This window comes from Rosa rugosa, chromosome 6 (assembly GCF_958449725.1).
Source record: "Rosa rugosa chromosome 6, drRosRugo1.1, whole genome shotgun sequence".
NCBI classification, from domain to species: domain Eukaryota; kingdom Viridiplantae; phylum Streptophyta; class Magnoliopsida; order Rosales; family Rosaceae; genus Rosa; species Rosa rugosa.
Window position 1 is genome coordinate 22,367,873 of NC_084825.1, and position 18,628 is coordinate 22,386,500.

At 38.1% G+C, this 18,628-nt stretch overlaps 2 protein-coding genes across 2 annotated transcripts; one reads left to right on the forward strand and one right to left on the reverse strand.

The window, feature by feature from the left end:
• Positions 1–9,362: 9,362 nt before the first annotated feature.
• Positions 9,363–10,700, forward strand: LOC133716398 (protein ALP1-like). The gene has a single exon (XM_062143109.1). It carries the CDS (start codon positions 9,363–9,365, stop codon positions 10,698–10,700), a length of 1,338 nt encoding a protein of 445 aa, XP_061999093.1.
• Positions 10,701–10,986: 286 nt separating this feature from the next.
• LOC133716399 (glutathione S-transferase T3-like) lies at positions 10,987–11,993 on the reverse strand. Its single transcript, XM_062143110.1, has 2 exons — positions 11,703–11,993; positions 10,987–11,556 (listed from the first exon to the last, which is right to left on the reverse strand). Exons 1-2 carry the CDS (start codon positions 11,991–11,993, stop codon positions 10,987–10,989), a joined length of 861 nt encoding a protein of 286 aa, XP_061999094.1.
• Positions 11,994–18,628: the final 6,635 nt, after the last annotated feature.

An 18,628-nucleotide genomic window follows, 5' to 3' on the forward strand; every position in this document is an offset into this window, starting at 1 on the left:
ATAAAGTTTATAAGTGTTGTGCATAACAACGGTGCCTGATGTAAGAAGCTAATCATGAGTACACAATTATCTGTCCAGAATAAGACATGATGACGAAGGATACTTAACTGAAGATAGTATGATTCACTAAGGACAATGGTCAAAGTACACTAAGATCAACATTTTCTCAAACTACAGTGGACAGACATTCGTGTGCTTTAATGCTTGGAACAGATCCCAAGAGCATTTCTTAACATTTCAAACCTGGCAGTATCGAGTGGCTTAGTAAACAGTTCAGCCAGCTGACTTTCAGTGGGAACAAAGCTTAACTCAAGTAGATTCTGTTCAACTAAATCCCTAATGAAGTGATATCGGAGATCAATGTGCTTTGTTCTAGAGTGTTGAACAGGATTCTTGGTAATGTTTATAGCACTTGTATTGTCACAGAAAACAGACAACTTACCTTGAGAGAAGCCATAATCATGAAGCATTTGCTTTATCCAAAGCATTTGCGTGCAACAACTTCCAGCTGCAACATACTCAGCTTCTGCAGTAGACAAGGAGATGCAGTTTTGTTTCTTGCTATGCCAGGCAACCAGATTGTTGCCAATGAAGAAGCATCCCCCTGAAGTGCTTTTCCGATCCTTCAAATTTCCTCCCCAGTCAGCATCAGAATATCCTGCAATTTCTACGTTAGTATCGAAGGTATAGAAAATGCCACAATTAACTGTACCTGCCACATAGCGGATTATTCTTTTGACAGCGTCCAGGTGAGATTCTTTGGGGTTTGCTTGAAATCGAGCACACACACCCACACTGTAAGATATGTCAGGTCTGCTTGCAGTGAGATAGAGCAAACTCCCAATCATACTTCGATAGAGAGTAGGATCAACTGATTTTCCTTCATGATCTTCGCTCAACTTGGTAGTTGTACTCATGGGATTGGTCACTGTCTTCTTGGAAGCAAGACCGAATTTCTTGATCAGGTTCTCAGCGTATTTTGATTGAGAGAGAAATAAACCTGTGTCTATCTGCTTTACTTGTAATCTAAGAAAAAACGTTAGTTCACCACACATGCTCATTTCAAATTCACTTTCCATGACAGATTGAAATTCTTTGACAAGATATTTAGAAGTGGAACCAAACACAATGTCGTCAACATACACTTGGGCAATGATAATGTCATTTTTGGTTCGTTTCACAAACAATGTTTTATCTATGGATCCTCTAGTATACCCTTTTCCCACAAGATGAGTGGATAGCCTCTCATACCAGGCTCGAGGAGCCTGCTTTAGCCCATACAGGGCTTTCTTGAGCCGGTAGACATGATCTAAGTTGTGTGGATCTTGGAAATCGGGAGGCTGTTCTACATAAACTTCCTCCTGAAGAAAGCCATTCAGAAAGGCAGTTTTGACATCCATTTGAAACAATTTGAACCGGAGATGACAAGCAATGGATAGGAGTAATCTAACAGATTCCAACCTAGCTACAGGAGCAAATGTCTCGTCAAAGTCAAGTCCTTCAACCTGTGAATATCCCTGAGCAACTAGTCTGGCTTTATTCCTAATCACGTTTCCTTTTTCATCACTTTTATTTCTGAAAATCCACTTAGTTCCTATAACATTGCACTTACTAGGTCGTGGTACTAAGTACCATACATCATTCCTAGTGAATTGATTCAGTTCATCCTGCATGGCGCTAATCCAGTTATCATCCAACAAGGCTGCCTTAATATTTTTTGGTTCAACAATGGACACAAAACCAAAATGAGATATAATGTTCATGCTCACCAGATTTTCGGTAATAAAACACAATAATACATTCTCTTCACTTACCTTAGAGGGACTTACCTGAACTGCAGCCTTTCTCCTTGTCATCGGACCATCTGTTAGATTGCCGATGATATCTTGAGTGGAGTGGTCTTTTTGAACTTGCTTGAACCCTCTTCTTTGGGTGGGAGCTGATTCAAAAATGTTGTCATAGATTTCCTTTTCCTCTTCCTCAGATAATGTTTCAGTAATCTGTGTTGGTGTGACCGAGAAGGGTGAGGCATCTGCAAATGTTACTTCCTGTTTCACACATTGATCATCAATAGAAACATTAATGGATTCCATAACAACACGAGTTCTTTTATTGTAAACCCTATACGCTCTACTGTTCAGAGAATATCCCAAGAACACACCATCATCACTTCTAGCATCAAACTTACCAAGGTGCTCTCTATCTCGTAGAATGTAGCAAGGACTGCCAAAAACATGAAAGTGTCCAACATTTGGCTTCTTACCTTTCCACAGCTCGTAAGCAGTTTGATCAGTACCTGGTCTGAGGAATACTCTATTTATTGTATAGCAAGCAGTGCTGATTGCCTCAGCCCAAAAGTTTGTGCTTAAACCTGCAGCATGTAGCATTACTCGAGCCATGTCTAGCAAAACCCTATTTTTCCTTTCCACTATCCCATTTTGTTGAGGTGTGATTGGAGCTGAGAACTCATGTGACACACCAAGCTCATGATAGTAGTTAGAAAAAGAGGCATTTTTAAATTCAGTTCCATTATCTGATCTTATTCTCACTAAGCAGTTATTTGATGACTGTTTCTCAATGATTAATTTTTGACTCAAGTTCTTAAAGGACTCAAACGTTTCAGTTTTGTCTTTTAAGAAGCTTACCCAGATGTATCTTGAGAAGTCATCCACAACTACTAGTATGTAGCTCTTACCTCCAAAACTTTCAGATTGAGCTGGTCCCATGAGATCCATGTGTAATAGCTCCAATACTTGTGTGGTTGTTGCAGAATTTACCACTCTGTGAGGTGCTTTAGTTTGCTTTCCAACTTTGCAGTCTCCACACATCTTGTCAGTTTTACCTTTTAAATTTGGCAAGCCTCGGACACATTGTTTAGAAGATAATTTCAGCAAGTCCTGATAGTTGACATGTCCCATCTTTCTGTGCCAAAGTTCAAAGGTTTCATCTGTGGATTTAACAGACAAACAAGACTGCAAACTAGAAGATTCATTAGCTAGAATATGATAACAGTTATTGACAGATCTCTTACCTCCCATGATACCTTCTCCTTTCTGATTTAGGACCAAACATCTCTGTTTGTTAAACCACACATCTTCATAGTCATCAGCCAAATGGCTGACTCTAATCAGATTTGCAGTTAATCCTTCAACGAATAACACATTTTTAAGGTTAGGTATACCTGGAGTGTTTACTGTACCTCGAGCTAGTATGTTAGCTTTCCTCCCATCTCCAAATGTGACTGATCCAGTGGTATTTTCATCCTCAAACGACGTGAACCAGGTTTTGTCTCCAGTCATGTGTCTTGAACAACCACTGTCAACATACCAAAAATCTCGTCGCTTGTCAGCTAATGCAGTTAGAGCTACCAAACAAGTTGCCTCAATGTGAGAGCGTTGATGAATTTTGCTAGTACAAACAAACAGACATGTATCATCAGTTTCATTAACAAGGGACCTATGATTTTTGCTTTCAATTTTTCTGGTCCAGACATCTTTCTTCTTTCAGTTTGAGGATTCTTCTTAGAAACAATTTCAGTTAATTTGTTAATGAGTTCTTTTTGTTCTTTAAGCTCAACCTGTAGGGTTTCAACAGTACATTTTTCTTGAGAAAATTGTAAGTTTGAAAACCGTTCGTTACATCTAGGTCTGATATGGCCAATCTTACCACAGTGATGACAAGTAGGAATAAAGGTTCTAGGGTTTGCGTACCTGTGTTGACCAGTGGGGGATTCTTGGTCAAGTTTTACCTGATGGTGTTGGTTTGAATTACCTTCCTTTACACTTTTGACATGATCATCAATGGAGACATCTTTCTGTTCTACAGATGGTTTTGAGGCTCGTACGAATTTTGTGCTTTTGGAATTTTCTCCAGTGTATCCTAGCCCACATGTATCATGAGGAGCTTTTCCTGATCCGAGCAACTTGGACATGGAAGTGGAGCTGATATCGAACTTGATGAATCTTTCTTGAGTTAATTTTAACTCATGTTGTAGAGACTCATTTTTCGCCAACAATTCCAAGTTCAAGGCTCGTTGTCCTTTAACATCCAGCTCTAGTAGTTTGATCCTGTTGAGATACTCATTCTTTTCAGTCTTCCAAGTCAGTATCTCTTGGTCACCTTGTGGATCTGCTGATTCACTCATGAGTTTGCTTTTCTCCAGCTTCCATGCAGATTGTGAGGATTCGAATAGATGCTCCACCTTTTCTTTTTCAGTCCTCAGGAAATCTACTTCTTTTTACAAATTCAAGTTTCTAATCAGAGTAGCCTTTGAAGCTTTGTAGAGTTGTTTGCAGCGGACATTTGTTTCATCATCATCAGAGAAATACTCATCACTTTCAGAATCAGGCAACATTGATGATACAAGAGCCACATTTTCAATTTCTTGAGATTCATCATCACTCCAAGTTGAAAGGAGAGACTTGTTGTTGCTGTTTCCAAGCTTCCTATTTCCACAGTCAGTAGAGATGTGACCAAAACCACCACATTCATAGCATTTTGGTTTTCCTGAGTGATTTCCTTTGAAGCTTCCTCTCCCATTCTTACTATTATAGTCACTGTTGCTACCATTGCCAATATAGTTATTCCTTCTGGGAGCATTCGTGTTTTTAGAGGAGTTCTTGCTTTTGAGAAATTTTTTGAATTCCTTTGTCAGTAGAGCAAGGTCTAGCGATCCTTCTTCCTCTTCAATTTCTTTCACTGCTTTGAAGGCTATACCCTTGTTTTTCTTCTCAAGTTTTAACCTCATCTCATAGGTTTTCAAATTTCCGATGAGCTCATCAAGTGGATAATCATCTATATCAAAAGAGTCCTCTATACTAGTGACTTTTGAGTGAAATTTTTCTGGCAGAGCCCTGAGTATCTTTTTGACAATTTTATCTTCATCAAAAGGTGCTCCTAGACTGCGACACTGACCGGAAATCTTAAGAATTCTACCATGGAAGTCATCCACGGTTTCATCATCTGCCATAGTCATGGTTTCAAATTCAAAAATCAGTGCTTGCAGTTTCTGTGCACGTACCTTTTTATTTCCTTCATAAGTAACCTGTAGGAGATCCCATGCCTGCTTGGCAGTATCACAATGACTTATCCTCAGTTTTTCCCGCTCCGATAGGGCTGTGAAGATGCTGTTCTTAGCCTTGAAATCTGCTTGCAAGTTACGGACTTCTTCCTCAGTCCAGTCCTTCCTTGGTTTGGGAGTGGCAGTGGAAGAGCCTTCTTCTTTTGCTTTTGTCATAGGTATACTCCAGCCATTTTCTACGATGTTCCACACGTGTTCATCTTGAGCATAGAGGTATGACTTCATGTAAATCTTCCATTGAGTATATTTTTCACATCCACCCTCGAACCATGGAGGACTATTTATAGATCCCCCAGCAGCTCTATCACGTGAATGTTCCATCTTTCCTGGGATCTCTAGAAAGTTCTAGAACCCGCTCTGATGCCAATTGAAAACACTAGATGGAACACTAAATGAAATTCGGTGATTAATTAGTACAAGTGAAAGAGAACACAAGCAATTGCTGACGCAGTGTAAACCTCTCCACTGAGGAAACTTCACTGCGTGGCTTTTAACGTAGCCAACACGAGAATCAAATCCAATACGAATCAAATCGTTACAGATCACAAGTAGTGGTATTCAACACAACCACATTGACTAGCAACAATGCTAACTTGTTCACAACTGTAAAAGACCTATTCTAAGCAACTATGAAACAATCTGTATAGATGAAGAATTCTGGACGCGTCTTCAAATACGGTCTTGCCTTGATGCCTCACAGATCTCAATCACATATGCAAGTGATGAATGCAGTGACCAAGCAATATAATCAAACAATCAAAACAACAATGAGAGTTTTTGGAAAACCGTTAGTGTAGACTATGCAACACTATTATAAAAATCAAAAACAATAACTCTGCTCATAACATAGTTTCAAAACCTTTTATAGAAGACAAGGACTCCCCCTCAATTCAATCACATTAAACATTGATTGAGATAGACATGGAAAGGTATTTAAAACTGTTTTGAACATATAATCTGATATGCATCCGAAAATAGATTTTTAAGATCAATTAAAATCAATGCATATCAATTTAGGATTATGCACAAAATGATATGTATCTCGAGATCTTTATCTTAAAGCCAGTGAGGTAACTTCCTTGAAACTCTCTTCATGTGATCTGCCTTTATTTCCTTTGATTCTTCGAGCAATTAGGAGAGATACTCTCCTAATTCTTTGCATGTCCTTTTCCCTTGAGATCTTAGGAAAATCATGTGTTGAAGGGAGTAGTCCAAATACTTACATATGTTCTATTTATTTTTCCCAACACATAATAGTTCTAAACTAAAATTTTCAAAAAAAAAAAAAAAAAAAAAGTTTTAGAAGAAAATAATAATTTATAGCTCTTTAAAGGTTTAAGCGTGGTCTTATTCAAAAAAAAAAAAAGGTTTAAGCATGGTTGGAGCAATATTTTCCTAGAAATAACGACTAGTAGTAAAACTGAAACAGCGATTCATTGTTTATTTTGTTTGTCTGTAGTGAGCTGCAATAGTGACAGGACAATTTTGTCCCTAGACCTACGCTCTTTTTTCGATTCTGCCGTTTCTCTTTTGCTTCCTATTTTGCAAATCTCTCTCTGTTGGCTGTCGTCTCTGCCTATACCTGCCCAGTCAGCGTCTACTAAGAGTTGCTATCATCCATGCATGTTGCTTGATCGTGCCACAACGCAAAGAATACCATCAATTATGGTCAAATCAGCTCCAATTTCTTATTTTTCATCAAAATCAAAGTCTCTTCTCATGATTTCATATTTAGGTGCTTTTAGTTTTGCTTCTGATCGATAGCTTATGTGCATTGCATTTTTGGTTATTAATGATTTTGATGTGTTCATTTTAGGTATTTCAGCCTATCTACTTAAAGCTTTGAAATTGGGTTGTAACGTCGTCGAAGCCTTTAGGTCCAATAGAGGAATCTGATTTGCAATATTCTTCATGTTAGACCTTTTCTAATTTCCAAGAAAGTAAGCTCTCTGAAATTTTTAGCTGGTTCTAAAATTAGCATTCAACAATTTGTGTTCTTAAATTTTTCTTTTGTTGCTGATATTGATTATGTGTTTTAGGGTTTATAGTTAGGAGGTTCTTCCCCCACCGTTGGATGTCACTTCCAACCCACCCGTCTCTTTGATGACACTATGGGATACTTTGTTTTAGGCAAGCTTTATAGTTATTTGGCATGGTTTTTTGTTGTATATTGCTAAGAATGTATGGTTTTCAATTGGTCATTGAAATAGGATAAATGTAAGTTATCTATTGTTCCCATTGGCTGAAAACTTTACTGTTACGTGGTTATGTTGTTTAAGGTTAATGCCACCCATGAACAATTAGTCAGTTTATGATTTATGTTTGCCTTGGTTATTTCCAGAGGATGGCAGAAGTATGTAATTGTAATATTATATTATTACAAGCTTTCAAAACATGAATGAGAAACAAAAAATCTAAAAGCTTTTCCTAGATGAAATTGTACTTTTGATATGCCCAACAGCACCATATAATCTTTTGAAGGTTTTCAGAAATCTACTTCTTCATAAAAATAGTTGCACTAGCTACTCTGTTTACATTATTGAGTCATGGCATGCTTATATGCATTAAACTTGCACAATCAGATTCATACATATTAATTTTCATGGTAAAGTTTACGTTTCTATTATCATTGAGCATGGTAACTCCTCTTTACCTTCCTGATCAACCTCTTTACTTTCCTGATCAGTGTATGCACCTTCTATTATTAACTCCAATCACTTCTATTACTCTATGTATACAGCTTTGAAGAAAAGTAGTGATACAAGATGAATCAAATGAGACAACCGCCATCATAATGGGAAAACATGTTGAGGGACTGTTCGGAACCACATGTGAAGTTTAATAATCCTGAAGAAAAATTAGAAGGATCCAAACATCCTCCTTATATTTATTTTTATAATATAAACTATACAAACCTGGAATAAACACCAGCTTTTGAAGTTTGTCAGTGTACAATTCTTTGTAACCAATGAATGTGAAAAACTTAGCATGTAAACAAACCGGTAGCATCTTGTGGGCTATTTTGCTAGTTTTAACTAAAAAGAATAAAGAGTACCATCGGAAGTACTCTAACATCCTTTCATTTTTTATTTTTTTTGGAAAGTGAACATTCTTTCATTTTGGTCAGCAAAAACAAATTTATAAAATTTTGTTAAATGCCCAACCACAAAGAGAAGGCATAGAAGCATTCAAGAAAAAGATAGAAGGCATAGAATTAAAAGGAAAAACATCAATGGTGTATTGGTGTTAGGTAGCAATAATAAATTGCCTCTGAAGTTTGAAATAATATATAGCAATAACAAATTAATTACCTAACAGATTTTCTTCCAATATTGACTGATTGACCCAAAGATTTTGACTCCGTTATGATATGGGCTAAACTAGGAAGTATTAATGATTTAGAAAATTGGTTTGGATTTGCCTAGGAGGGACACATGATACTTGCTACATGCTATTGCACGGTTATATAGTACATGTTACTACATGAGTATACAAACGTGCTATGCATCGATATTTAGCACCAAAAATCATGTCCTGGTAGTCAATTAATTTGTACTCCGTTATGCACAACCGACACTATATTTAAATCTAATGGCGGAGAATAATGAGTATTCCAACAACTTTATTAGTTTTCACCCTTGAATGTAAATTAACAACAATTAAGGGCAACTCCAACCATGGGATTCATTTGGGGGTGCTATTCTCATTTTAGCACCCCCTTGTTGCACTATTCATATAGGACTCAATTCTCATCTCCAACCATGGGGGGTGCTATTTTCACTATTCTTGACTAAAATATAATATGAGTATAATTTTGATGAATATTATATTAAAAATATGTTAATTTAATTAAATAAGGTAAAAATAATAATTTAACATTTTATCATAATATTTAAAACTTATGATAATTTATTTAATGAATTTAAAAAAAGTTTTAAATTTTTTTTTTGTGTCGGCATATACGACAAAAGTGTCGGCACATACGACAAAAAATCTAACTATTTAGAAGATATTTTGATGTTTTGTGTCGGCATATATGCCAAACAGCCGAATTTCGATGTGATATAAGCGCCACGTGTCAATCTCTAATTGGCTGTCCAAATTACGGTCGAGTCTTTGTCCGCCACGTGTCATATCTTATCTAATGAAATGAACTCAATCCGTCCATAAATATGGGGTCATTATCATCCTCATCTCTCACAAATTCACAAACACTTCTCATATCCAAATCACACAAATCTTTCTTTCTTTTCCGTTTTGATTTTGTCAAACCATTTCTGCAATGAATCGTTTGACGAAATGGTTGCAGAAAGATCAAGAAGAGGCCGTCACGAGAAGCCGTCGACGAAACTTGATGATGTCTGCCGCTGCCTTGCAAATCCAAAATCTGGAAGATGAGGATTCACAATGGGGTGGTTCTTCAGAAGGTCGTACCTATAAGGCCAGGGATCGAGAGCTGATGGATCTTCGACTCAAAGCTCAATACTTCAAGGATCCGTGCAGGTATGAACCAAACATTTTTCGCAGGCGATATAGAATGCAACCTTGGGTCTTTGACAAGATGATGCGCGACGTGGCCAACTACGACCCATATTTTGTTCAAACAAGAGATGCTTGTGGGAGACTCAGCTTATCCACTGAACAAAAGCTGACATGCGCCATGAGAATGCTCGCGTATGGCATCACAGCTGATTTCTGCAATGATTACCTAGATATTGCGAAGTCCACTGCCATTGAGATTTTTGAGCACTTCACAAAAGCAATCTGGAATGTGTACCATGAGACTTACCTCCGCCGACCAACACCGGCAGATTTGCGACGGCTGCTTGACAAAGCTGCAGAACGGGGATTCCCGGGGATGATCGGTAGCCTTGATTGTATGCATTGGCAATGGAAAAATTGTCCCACCGGATGGGCAGGGCAGTATACTGGCTACAAGGGGAAGCCCACAATCATCTTAGAGGCGGTGGCCTCCTACGATACTTGGATTTGGCATGCCTTCTTCGAACTTCCAGGTTCCCTGAATGATATTAACGTCCTTGGATGTTCACCGTTGTTCAATGACGTATGCACCGGTGAAACCCCTGAAGTGAACTACCAGGTACATAATAGGCATTATCATCAATGTTATTACCTAGTTGATGACATATACCCTAAGTGGGGGTCCTTTGTACAAGCAATCCGAAACCCGAGGTCGCCGCAGACACAACATTTCACAAGGATGCAGGAAGCATACAGAAAAGATGTGGAGAGAGCATTTGGTATTCTCCAAGCTCGTTGGGCAATCATAAGAGGACCAGCTCGTGGGTGGACTAATGAGAACCTTCAATACATCATGATGACGTGCATTATCTTGCACAATATGATTGTTGAAGATGAGCATGATGAAGATGCAGCGCAGCCATTTGATCCGGATGATATCCCAACCAGACCAAGGAAAGCAGAGATATATAAGAGACCAGTAATGGACACCGATGTTGATCGCAATCCGCAACAACTAAATCAATTCTTGCGTCGTTATAGGGAGGTTAGATGTCCAGTGATGAATAAAAACCTCCAAGAAGATCTAGTCGATCACCTATGGACCATGAAGTTACAAGCTGATCAGAACCACCAGTGAGCATTTTTTTTTGTTTTGTGCTTTCAATAAGTGGCCATGTTGTCATGATAAGTGGTCATGGCCTACTTTGGTTGTATTATTGTGTGGTATGCTTTTACTTTGTGTTGTGTGCTTTTTATTTGTGTGGTTTGCTTTTACTTTCCGTTGTGTGCTTTTTATTTGTGTGGTTTGCTTTATCATGAAAATAAAAGTTCAATGCTTTTTTACAAAGATGATATACTCAACATAAAAAATTTTATTATCATAAATTAAAACACAAACCATTCAAAGCAACTAACAATATTAATTACATCCAAGATGTCTCGCCAAGTGGATCATAAGTGGTCAATCCAGTGTTGTCTCCTTCAGGGGGTGTAGGATATTGAGATTGTTCCGGGATGCTTGAAGTTTCAGCCTCCTTATCAATTATTTGTTGTTGCTTCCTCTCCCAATAACTCCTCTTTCTTGGGGTGAAAATTGATGGATCCACCTGCATCGTGCGAGCATCCTCAGCGCGTTGCTCAATTAGTTGACCTTCCTCAAACTGTCTTTGCCTTTGTTGGTACTCGCGTTCGGTTTGTTCATAACATTTCTGCATTTGAACTCGTAGGCCATCCGCATCCTGCTTATTGCTTTTTTTCTTAGCTAGCTTCTGAGCTTTCTGTCCTTGAGGACGTGCCTTTCTTGATGAGGGAAGCTCATCCTCAGTAGTGGGTGTTTCATCGCTATCCAAGTTGACATGATTAGGACTAAAGTGGATGTTTTCCATTGATGGCGTTTTCCCAAACTTTTCCGTATTTTTCAAGTATTGCCAACAATGCTCAAACACAAAATCGCAACCTTCCGAGTCGTAGTACGTTGATTTAACATTCATGAGCTACATTTAATATTAAGTAAATAAAATATTAAAAAAAGAACCCTTCATATAAATCAATCAATAAACTATATAACAACATTTTACTTTTAACAAATACATGAGAAATAAAAAAATTATCATTATTGAACATATTTCAATATAATTACCTCGTCCTCCATATTTTCCCCGCTTCTTCGTTGAAAGTGTTCGACCTTGTTAAGAGCTTGGCGCCACTTCATACATGCCGGACTTATTCTCTTCCAACGAGAGTGGCAACTAGAATGTGTTCTCTCCATGCAACCGGCCGGTCTGTGAGCATTGTACTCCTCCGCCACACGACTCCACAAGAAATCCGACTTTTGATCTTTTCCGACGCAACCATCACCCCCAACGGTGATCCAAGCTTGGCAAAGAATAACTTCTTCATTGTGCCTCCAAGAATCCCCTCTTGGAGCCATTTTTTCCAAGACAAAATAAAAAAGGAAGATATATTTAAGAACAAGAAGATGGGTTAATGAATGGAAAATTGTGAAGGAGATGGAGGATATTTGGTGTGAGGAAATAGAAAATAATGGGTAGGTATTTATAGAATTTCCTACAATTCACTGTTCCAACGGGTAGATTTTTTTCCCTTAATTTTCTGGTAATTCTTTTATTTTTTTTTTGAAACAGAAAGGAAATAATTACCCTTCAATTAATAAGAGCCGTTCATCACTTTTTTCCAAAAAAATCTGAGCCATTGGATCTTGAATAGATCCGTTACAGTCAAAAAAAAAAAAAAAAAAAAAAGGGTAACATCGGACCGTCCAAATTGATCAGGGCAACATCTGGACCGTACATTTCATGACCGTTGGGGGTTCCAACGGTCACCAGGGGACAGCAACTGGCGTGGGGCCCACGGCTGCAGACGGAAAAGCCTGCGATCTTCTCTCTCCAGCGTTGGTTCCGCGCGTGCTCTCTCTTCCCAGCAACTTTGGCGCGCGTTTCCTTCAATTTTTGCCTCTGGCGCGTTGGTTCGGCATGTGGGCTGAGACAGCAAGTGGGCTGGCCCCCCATGTACAGTGATCAGTTCTGGTCTTGGAAATGTCTCAAATATGAGACTACAAATGAGTCCAAGTCCTATATTTATAGGACCGGACCCCCCAAAAACACAAGGTTGGAGATCCAAAGTCTCAAAATGGCCCAAAAATAGGTTTGGCACCCCAAGGTTGGAGTTGCCCTAAGAGCACCTGTGTACGAAATCAATTGGCCATTTTTGGATCTGAATCCAATAGTTAAGAATAATAAGCATTCCAACTGCTTTAATATTTTTCACCAATAACAATTGAATACGACTGATTCCATTGACCACCTGAAGCTGGCAGTGCTGGCAGAACACACTCAAGCTTAAACGGTGATAGCTTAAAAGATGATAAAAAAAGTAAATGAACACGTGCCATATGTTAGCTTATGAATAACTTGTCATTATGAGCAAAACTTTCCCCGTTGGCCTCAGACGTCGGTTCCGGTGGTTTCTGCTCTCTTGAGTCTTGAGCATTACGTCGAACACGTTTCGGGCATGAGCACGGCTACTCGCGCGACCACACCTGATGATTTCCGATCAACTCCTGTCGACCAAATTGAATGCTTCACGAAGTCTCATCTTCTTTTTGCCACCGTTAAATATCTGGATATGACTCAACAGTAAGTTCCATACGCAAAAACAAATGTTTACACGCTAGAGTACGTTGCATCTTGTTGTAGAATAGATTTTACTTTAGATTGTGGTGGAGGTAGTCTAAGAAGGCCTAATGCGATCTGGGTTTGTATAGAAAGACCTTTTTTTTGTTTCCTTAATCTTACAAATGGGAAGTAATCTTGAAGATTACAAATGGGTCAGTAGTGGAGGTGCTTTGAGAAAGAATCAGATTCTGCTTTACTCTCTGGAATTTGGTTTCTGTAGATTTGAGGATTTTCTTTTCTTGCTATATGTTTTTAAACCGGAAAGCTGCTATCTGCTTATGTTTACTTAGATGGGTGGTTCCTGGCTGCTATTTCCTAAGAGTGGAAAGTAGCTGTATCAATCTATACTAGTTTTTTTTTTTTTTTTTTTTCTATTAAATAAAATGGAGTTTGATTTTGTGTTTAGGTTTCTGTAGATCAGTAATGGAGTTTCAAATTGCAATGTAGAGTACATTTTTAATTAGTTCCTTGTGGAGTAGCTGCAATACTACCATTTATATTATTAGTGGAAGTCTTTATTTAAACGATGTGGACCTTGATATGTACAAGTTAAGCCACACCCTTACTGATGTTTTTTATAAGGACCATCCTTGCCTAATTGAACTTTTGAAGTGTTCGCAGTAGTGTGGCAAAAACTCAACAGAAAAATTGAATATGTTGGGAGCATGGAAGAGTTTCTGGTCTCTTACATCTCCAAGTATGAGCTTATATGGTTGTATCTTTGTGTCTTCATGCCTTTTCATGTGGCTTGGGTGGTGGTGAACAAAGGGAATATCATCTTAGTGTATATACATATAGAGGGTGATACACAAGTAGTTTAGGCTCTAAATTAAGAATTCAACACTAGTGTTGTAGGCTTCTAATTAAGAATTCAAGATTTCTAGCTTGAATTATCTTTTGCCAGTGTTTATTCATATACAGGGTGATACATATGCATATATACATGCCTGATCAGTGGCAGACCTGTGGAATTCAGCTGAAATGCAGGGGCCGTTTGTACAGTGTGTTTATACTGTTCAATTGGTGCGGCAATTTTTCATGTTTACATGGTGTGCTCCAGTTTCTATCTCTATATACATGTTATACATACTTCAGTAGACTTCTTTAAGCAATATACTAAATAAACTGATGTTTCATAGCTCTGAAGCCCTAGTATAGAATTTTATTTTTAGTTTTTATTCTTTTATTATTTTTATTTTACATTGCTTTACAATTAGTATTTGAATGCCATATAAAATATATGCATGTTCCGGCAATATAATCATGAATTTTTCAGTTGACAGTGATGGACCTGAAGATTCTTGATCGGCAAACAAGAGATCTGATCAAAATGCCTGGCAAAGTGGACGTACTGGACCCATTGCCTGAGACATAAGACAAACTGTAAAGTAAGTTACAGACTTCAATGCTTATCTATCTATGTTGAGGTGTGTAATTATTGAAAACTTAGAGTGCAGTATTTATATCTGTTATGACGCGGGCGGAAGTAACTTAGGTTTACCAGCAATAAACCTAAAATAAAGATTCTGGAGTCCACCAGAGATAAAAGAGAAAACTCTCAATTTTGATTGATAATATGATAAAAGATAGTTCTGCAGCCGTTTAAGGTTGCTTATATATGGGAAAAGAAACCCTAGGGCGACTAACAATGAAACCCTAAAGCCCACGGATTAAAACAAAACAAATCCAAAATAAACTAGAAAACCTAAAATAAAAAGAATGTAAAACTAGCCTAAAAATATTAAATCACGAATCGGATAATTAAAACGATACATTTTGGCCTAAATCTGATAGGGCTCACTAAAGTGAGTCTTGAAGATCTCGTCGTTCCCATTCTGGAAAGGTATCATGCGTTTCAAACGGACATTCTGGCCAGAAGTTAGTCAAATCTGATTCAAAATCAAAACCTGACTTTTCGCACGAGAAACCCGAAAAGTCCAAAACCAAATCTTCTTGAATATTCCAGCGGCTAGTAACCTGATTACGCGTGAGTTACCTATTTTCCAATCACTCTTCTTGATTCTACACCGCTTCTTTCCTTTTATGGTTTTTCGGCTAAACTGGGTCCATTCTCGTCCTACATCATTCTCCTCCACTATGAAAGAACTCGCCCTCGAGTTCATCTTGAATAAAGGACAAGAATAGGTAGACAAAAGACCTGAGAAAAAATTAGACAATTGAACCTGTGGATTATTGGCCTGATCCTCTGCAAATTTTGATGGCACAATCATGAACCCAACGCCAAAGATGAGTCTGTCATATGCACTTTGGCTGTCATAGGCAACCTTAGTAGATTCTTCGCAGCTCTCAAGGTTGTATTCTTGAATAACATCTGGCTCTGAATGATTTATTTTAGGCTCCAAGACTTCATCAGTACAAATAACCATGTCTTCATGAGCAATTTCATCTTTAACCTCTTCTTGGTCTTCATCCATGAATTCTTGTGGAGGTTCTGCCATTAGAAATTCTTCTGGCTTTTCTTCAATTAAACTATTAATCTCAACCGGTAAAGAAAACTTGGACTCTAACTTCTTCTCGAAAACCTTAGGAGGATAATTCTTGATGTTCTTCCTTCCAGGCTTGATTTTAATTTTGTGTGACTCCCACCTAAATAAATATGTGTCATCTTTGCAATAACCACCTTTGACGCTTTCATGCCATGGCCTTCCAAAAAGCACATTAGTGTCATCCATGTCAATCACATGACAAGTAATCTCTTCTTTATAAAATTTTCCCATAGAGACAGGAACTTTACAAACCTCTGTTACTTGTGCATATTCATCCTCTCCAAATGGAATCCAGTATGGATCACTCAGCTTCACTGTCGGCAATTGAAAATAATCCACAATTTTGTTTGCTACAAAATTCTCTCGTAGATCACTGTCAATTATTACAGAGCATACCTTATCTTTGATGACACATGTAGTTCGGAAGTCGTCATAATCCGGCGTTGTGAATATCCAATGTTCCATGTTTCTTCTTCTTTTTTTTTTTTTCCTTTTTTTTTTTTTGAATGATGAGGTTGTCCTAGGGCAAATCCCTTTGTATGTTCCTCTTCAACGAAACTTTCTTTGATAGATACTCTACGACCAGCGTCGTTGAGGTTGGTGGTAGTGAACTTCTCCCTTGGATCGTCGTCTGCTAAGAAGCGGGCGAAACCTGGCTTTGATACCAACTGACGCGGGCGGAAGTAACCTAGGTTTACCAGCAATAAACCTAAAATAAAGATTCTGGAGTCCACCAGAGATAAAAGAGAAAACTCTCAATTTTGATTGATAATATGATAAAAGATAGTTCTGCAGCCGTTTAAGGTTGCTTATATATGGGAAAAGAAACCCTAGGGCGACTAACAATGAAACCCTAAAGCCCACGGATTAAAACAAAACAAATCCAAAATAAACTAGAAAACCTAAAATAAAAAGAATGTAAAACTAGCCTAAAAATATTAAATCACGAATCGGATAATTAAGACGATACATTTTGGCCTAAATCTGATAGGGCTCACTAAAGTGAGTCTTGAAGATCTCGTCATTCCCATTCTGGAAAGGTATCATGAGTTTCAAACGGACATTCTGGCCAGAAGTTAGTCAAATCTGATTCAAAATCAAAACCTGACTTTTCACACGAGAAACCCGAAAAGTCCAAAACCAAATCTTCTTGAATATTCCAGCGGCTAGTAACCTGATTACGCGTGAGTTACCTATTTTCCAATCACTCTTCTTGATTCTACACCGTTTCTTTCCTTTTATGGTTTTTCGGCTAAACTGGGTCCATTCTCGTCCTACATCATGTTAGGTGATATTTTGATACATTTACTGACATGGGCAATCTTGGATGTTGATCTTGACACATAACCAATGAGAAAATATTAGAGGATTTTGTACTCGGTGTCAAAGAAAAGTAGAAGTAATTCACAAAAATATTTGCAAAGTAGGTAAGTTCAAGCACTACGACAAATATGGCCTATAGATACCATTTTTTCCCCACTTTTGCAGGAATGGTGGCAGCACCCAACAAAACAAGTGTTTGTTGATATTAAATAGGTCCTGACCCCATATATAATTATTTATTGGTGTGTTTCGGAAGTCACTAATACTCTCATACGTGGGGTTTAATTGTTTATAATTCTTTTAGTCATTAAATCAAGTTAAGCAACCATAGTGTGTAAGTAAATACCATTAAAAAATTATTTGTGGTGCACGCCATAATTAAAATGGTAAGACCTTTTAGGAGACTATCAGTATTGTGTTTGAATGGTGGCCGGAAATCTCCCCTCTCACCCTTCTTAAAAAAAACCATAAATGTACACCCTCAGCCTCATCTGTCTCTCTCTCCAGATCTACTCTTCTTCTTTACAGATCTCGCAAGTTCGTGGCCGAGGCATCCAAGAGATCCAGAGTATCACCAAGCCGGCGACGACCCGATTTGAAAGAGTCGGTGAGAAGATCAAAAATAAATGTGAGTGAAGAAGAAGCTCATCAAGGAAGGTGAAGGAAGAAGAAACTCAATCCATTGCTCTCTCTGCGACCGCCAGACTTCCGACCAACCCCAAAAAAATGTCGCCGGGCGTCGTCAAGGAGGAGCTTGTCGGAGAGGTCCTGTCCACCGAAAATCCCTCAAGAATGGCCTTCAGGTCCGTCGGTTGTTCCCGGAATTGTGTGTTTGATTGTACTGAGTTTTGTGTTTGTGTAATTATACTTGGATGTGTTGCAGAACAAGGAAGAAGATGAAGTCGTGGTGGAGGATGTGACGAAGAAGCTCAATGAGGATGATGATGATGATTGGATTTGAAAGACTTGATTTCATTGGTGGTTTTATGGGTCAATATATTGTTCTTGCCGGGCTTGTTCTGTTTAATCTCCGGAGTTGAATTGTAAAGGGTAGGGGGTAAGTGTTTGAAGCCTTCACAGCTTTTTGACAAACCCAAAGATGACTCTTATTGGTTTTTTGTTTTGTTTGGTGGCCTTGGTTTTTGCTAACTGATTCTGGGTCCTCATTTGTGGTTTGATTGTGTATGGCCTTCATAATTTTTGATACCAGCTGCTTTCAAATGAGATTTTAGGTTGAGGTTTTCGGCCATTACAATTTGACCTTGTTTGTGGCGGAACCAATCTTCGAAATTTACCAATAAATGGGTTTTTGATCAATCCTTCTCTTATTGTAGTTGTTTCACCTAACATATATAGTTGCAAATTCAGTCATTCACTCTTTTAGTGCTGGAACATGAACATATTTTCTTATAATGTTCAATAATTGCCAAATCCAAAGGGATCAATCTTTCAATCTTTACCTCAGCAGTGTGTGTTTTCTCATTTTGTTGTTTTAGTTTCATTGATATATCTAGTATTTCTGGGCTTTAGGTACAAACAAA

What these genes read in the sequence shown, in the direction of transcription:
- LOC133716398 (XM_062143109.1), top strand. Translation starts at nt 9,363, where the DNA reads ATGAATCGTTTGACGAAATGGTTGCAGAAAGATCAAGAAGAGGCCGTC.
- LOC133716399 (XM_062143110.1), bottom strand. Translation starts at nt 11,993, where the DNA reads ATGGCTCCAAGAGGGGATTCTTGGAGGCACAATGAAGAAGTTATTCTT. An exon ending in GGGAAAATATGGAGGACGAG is followed by an intron (nt 11,557 to 11,702) that starts GTAATTATATTG and finishes TATTAAATGTAG; the next exon opens with CTCATGAATGTTAAATCAAC.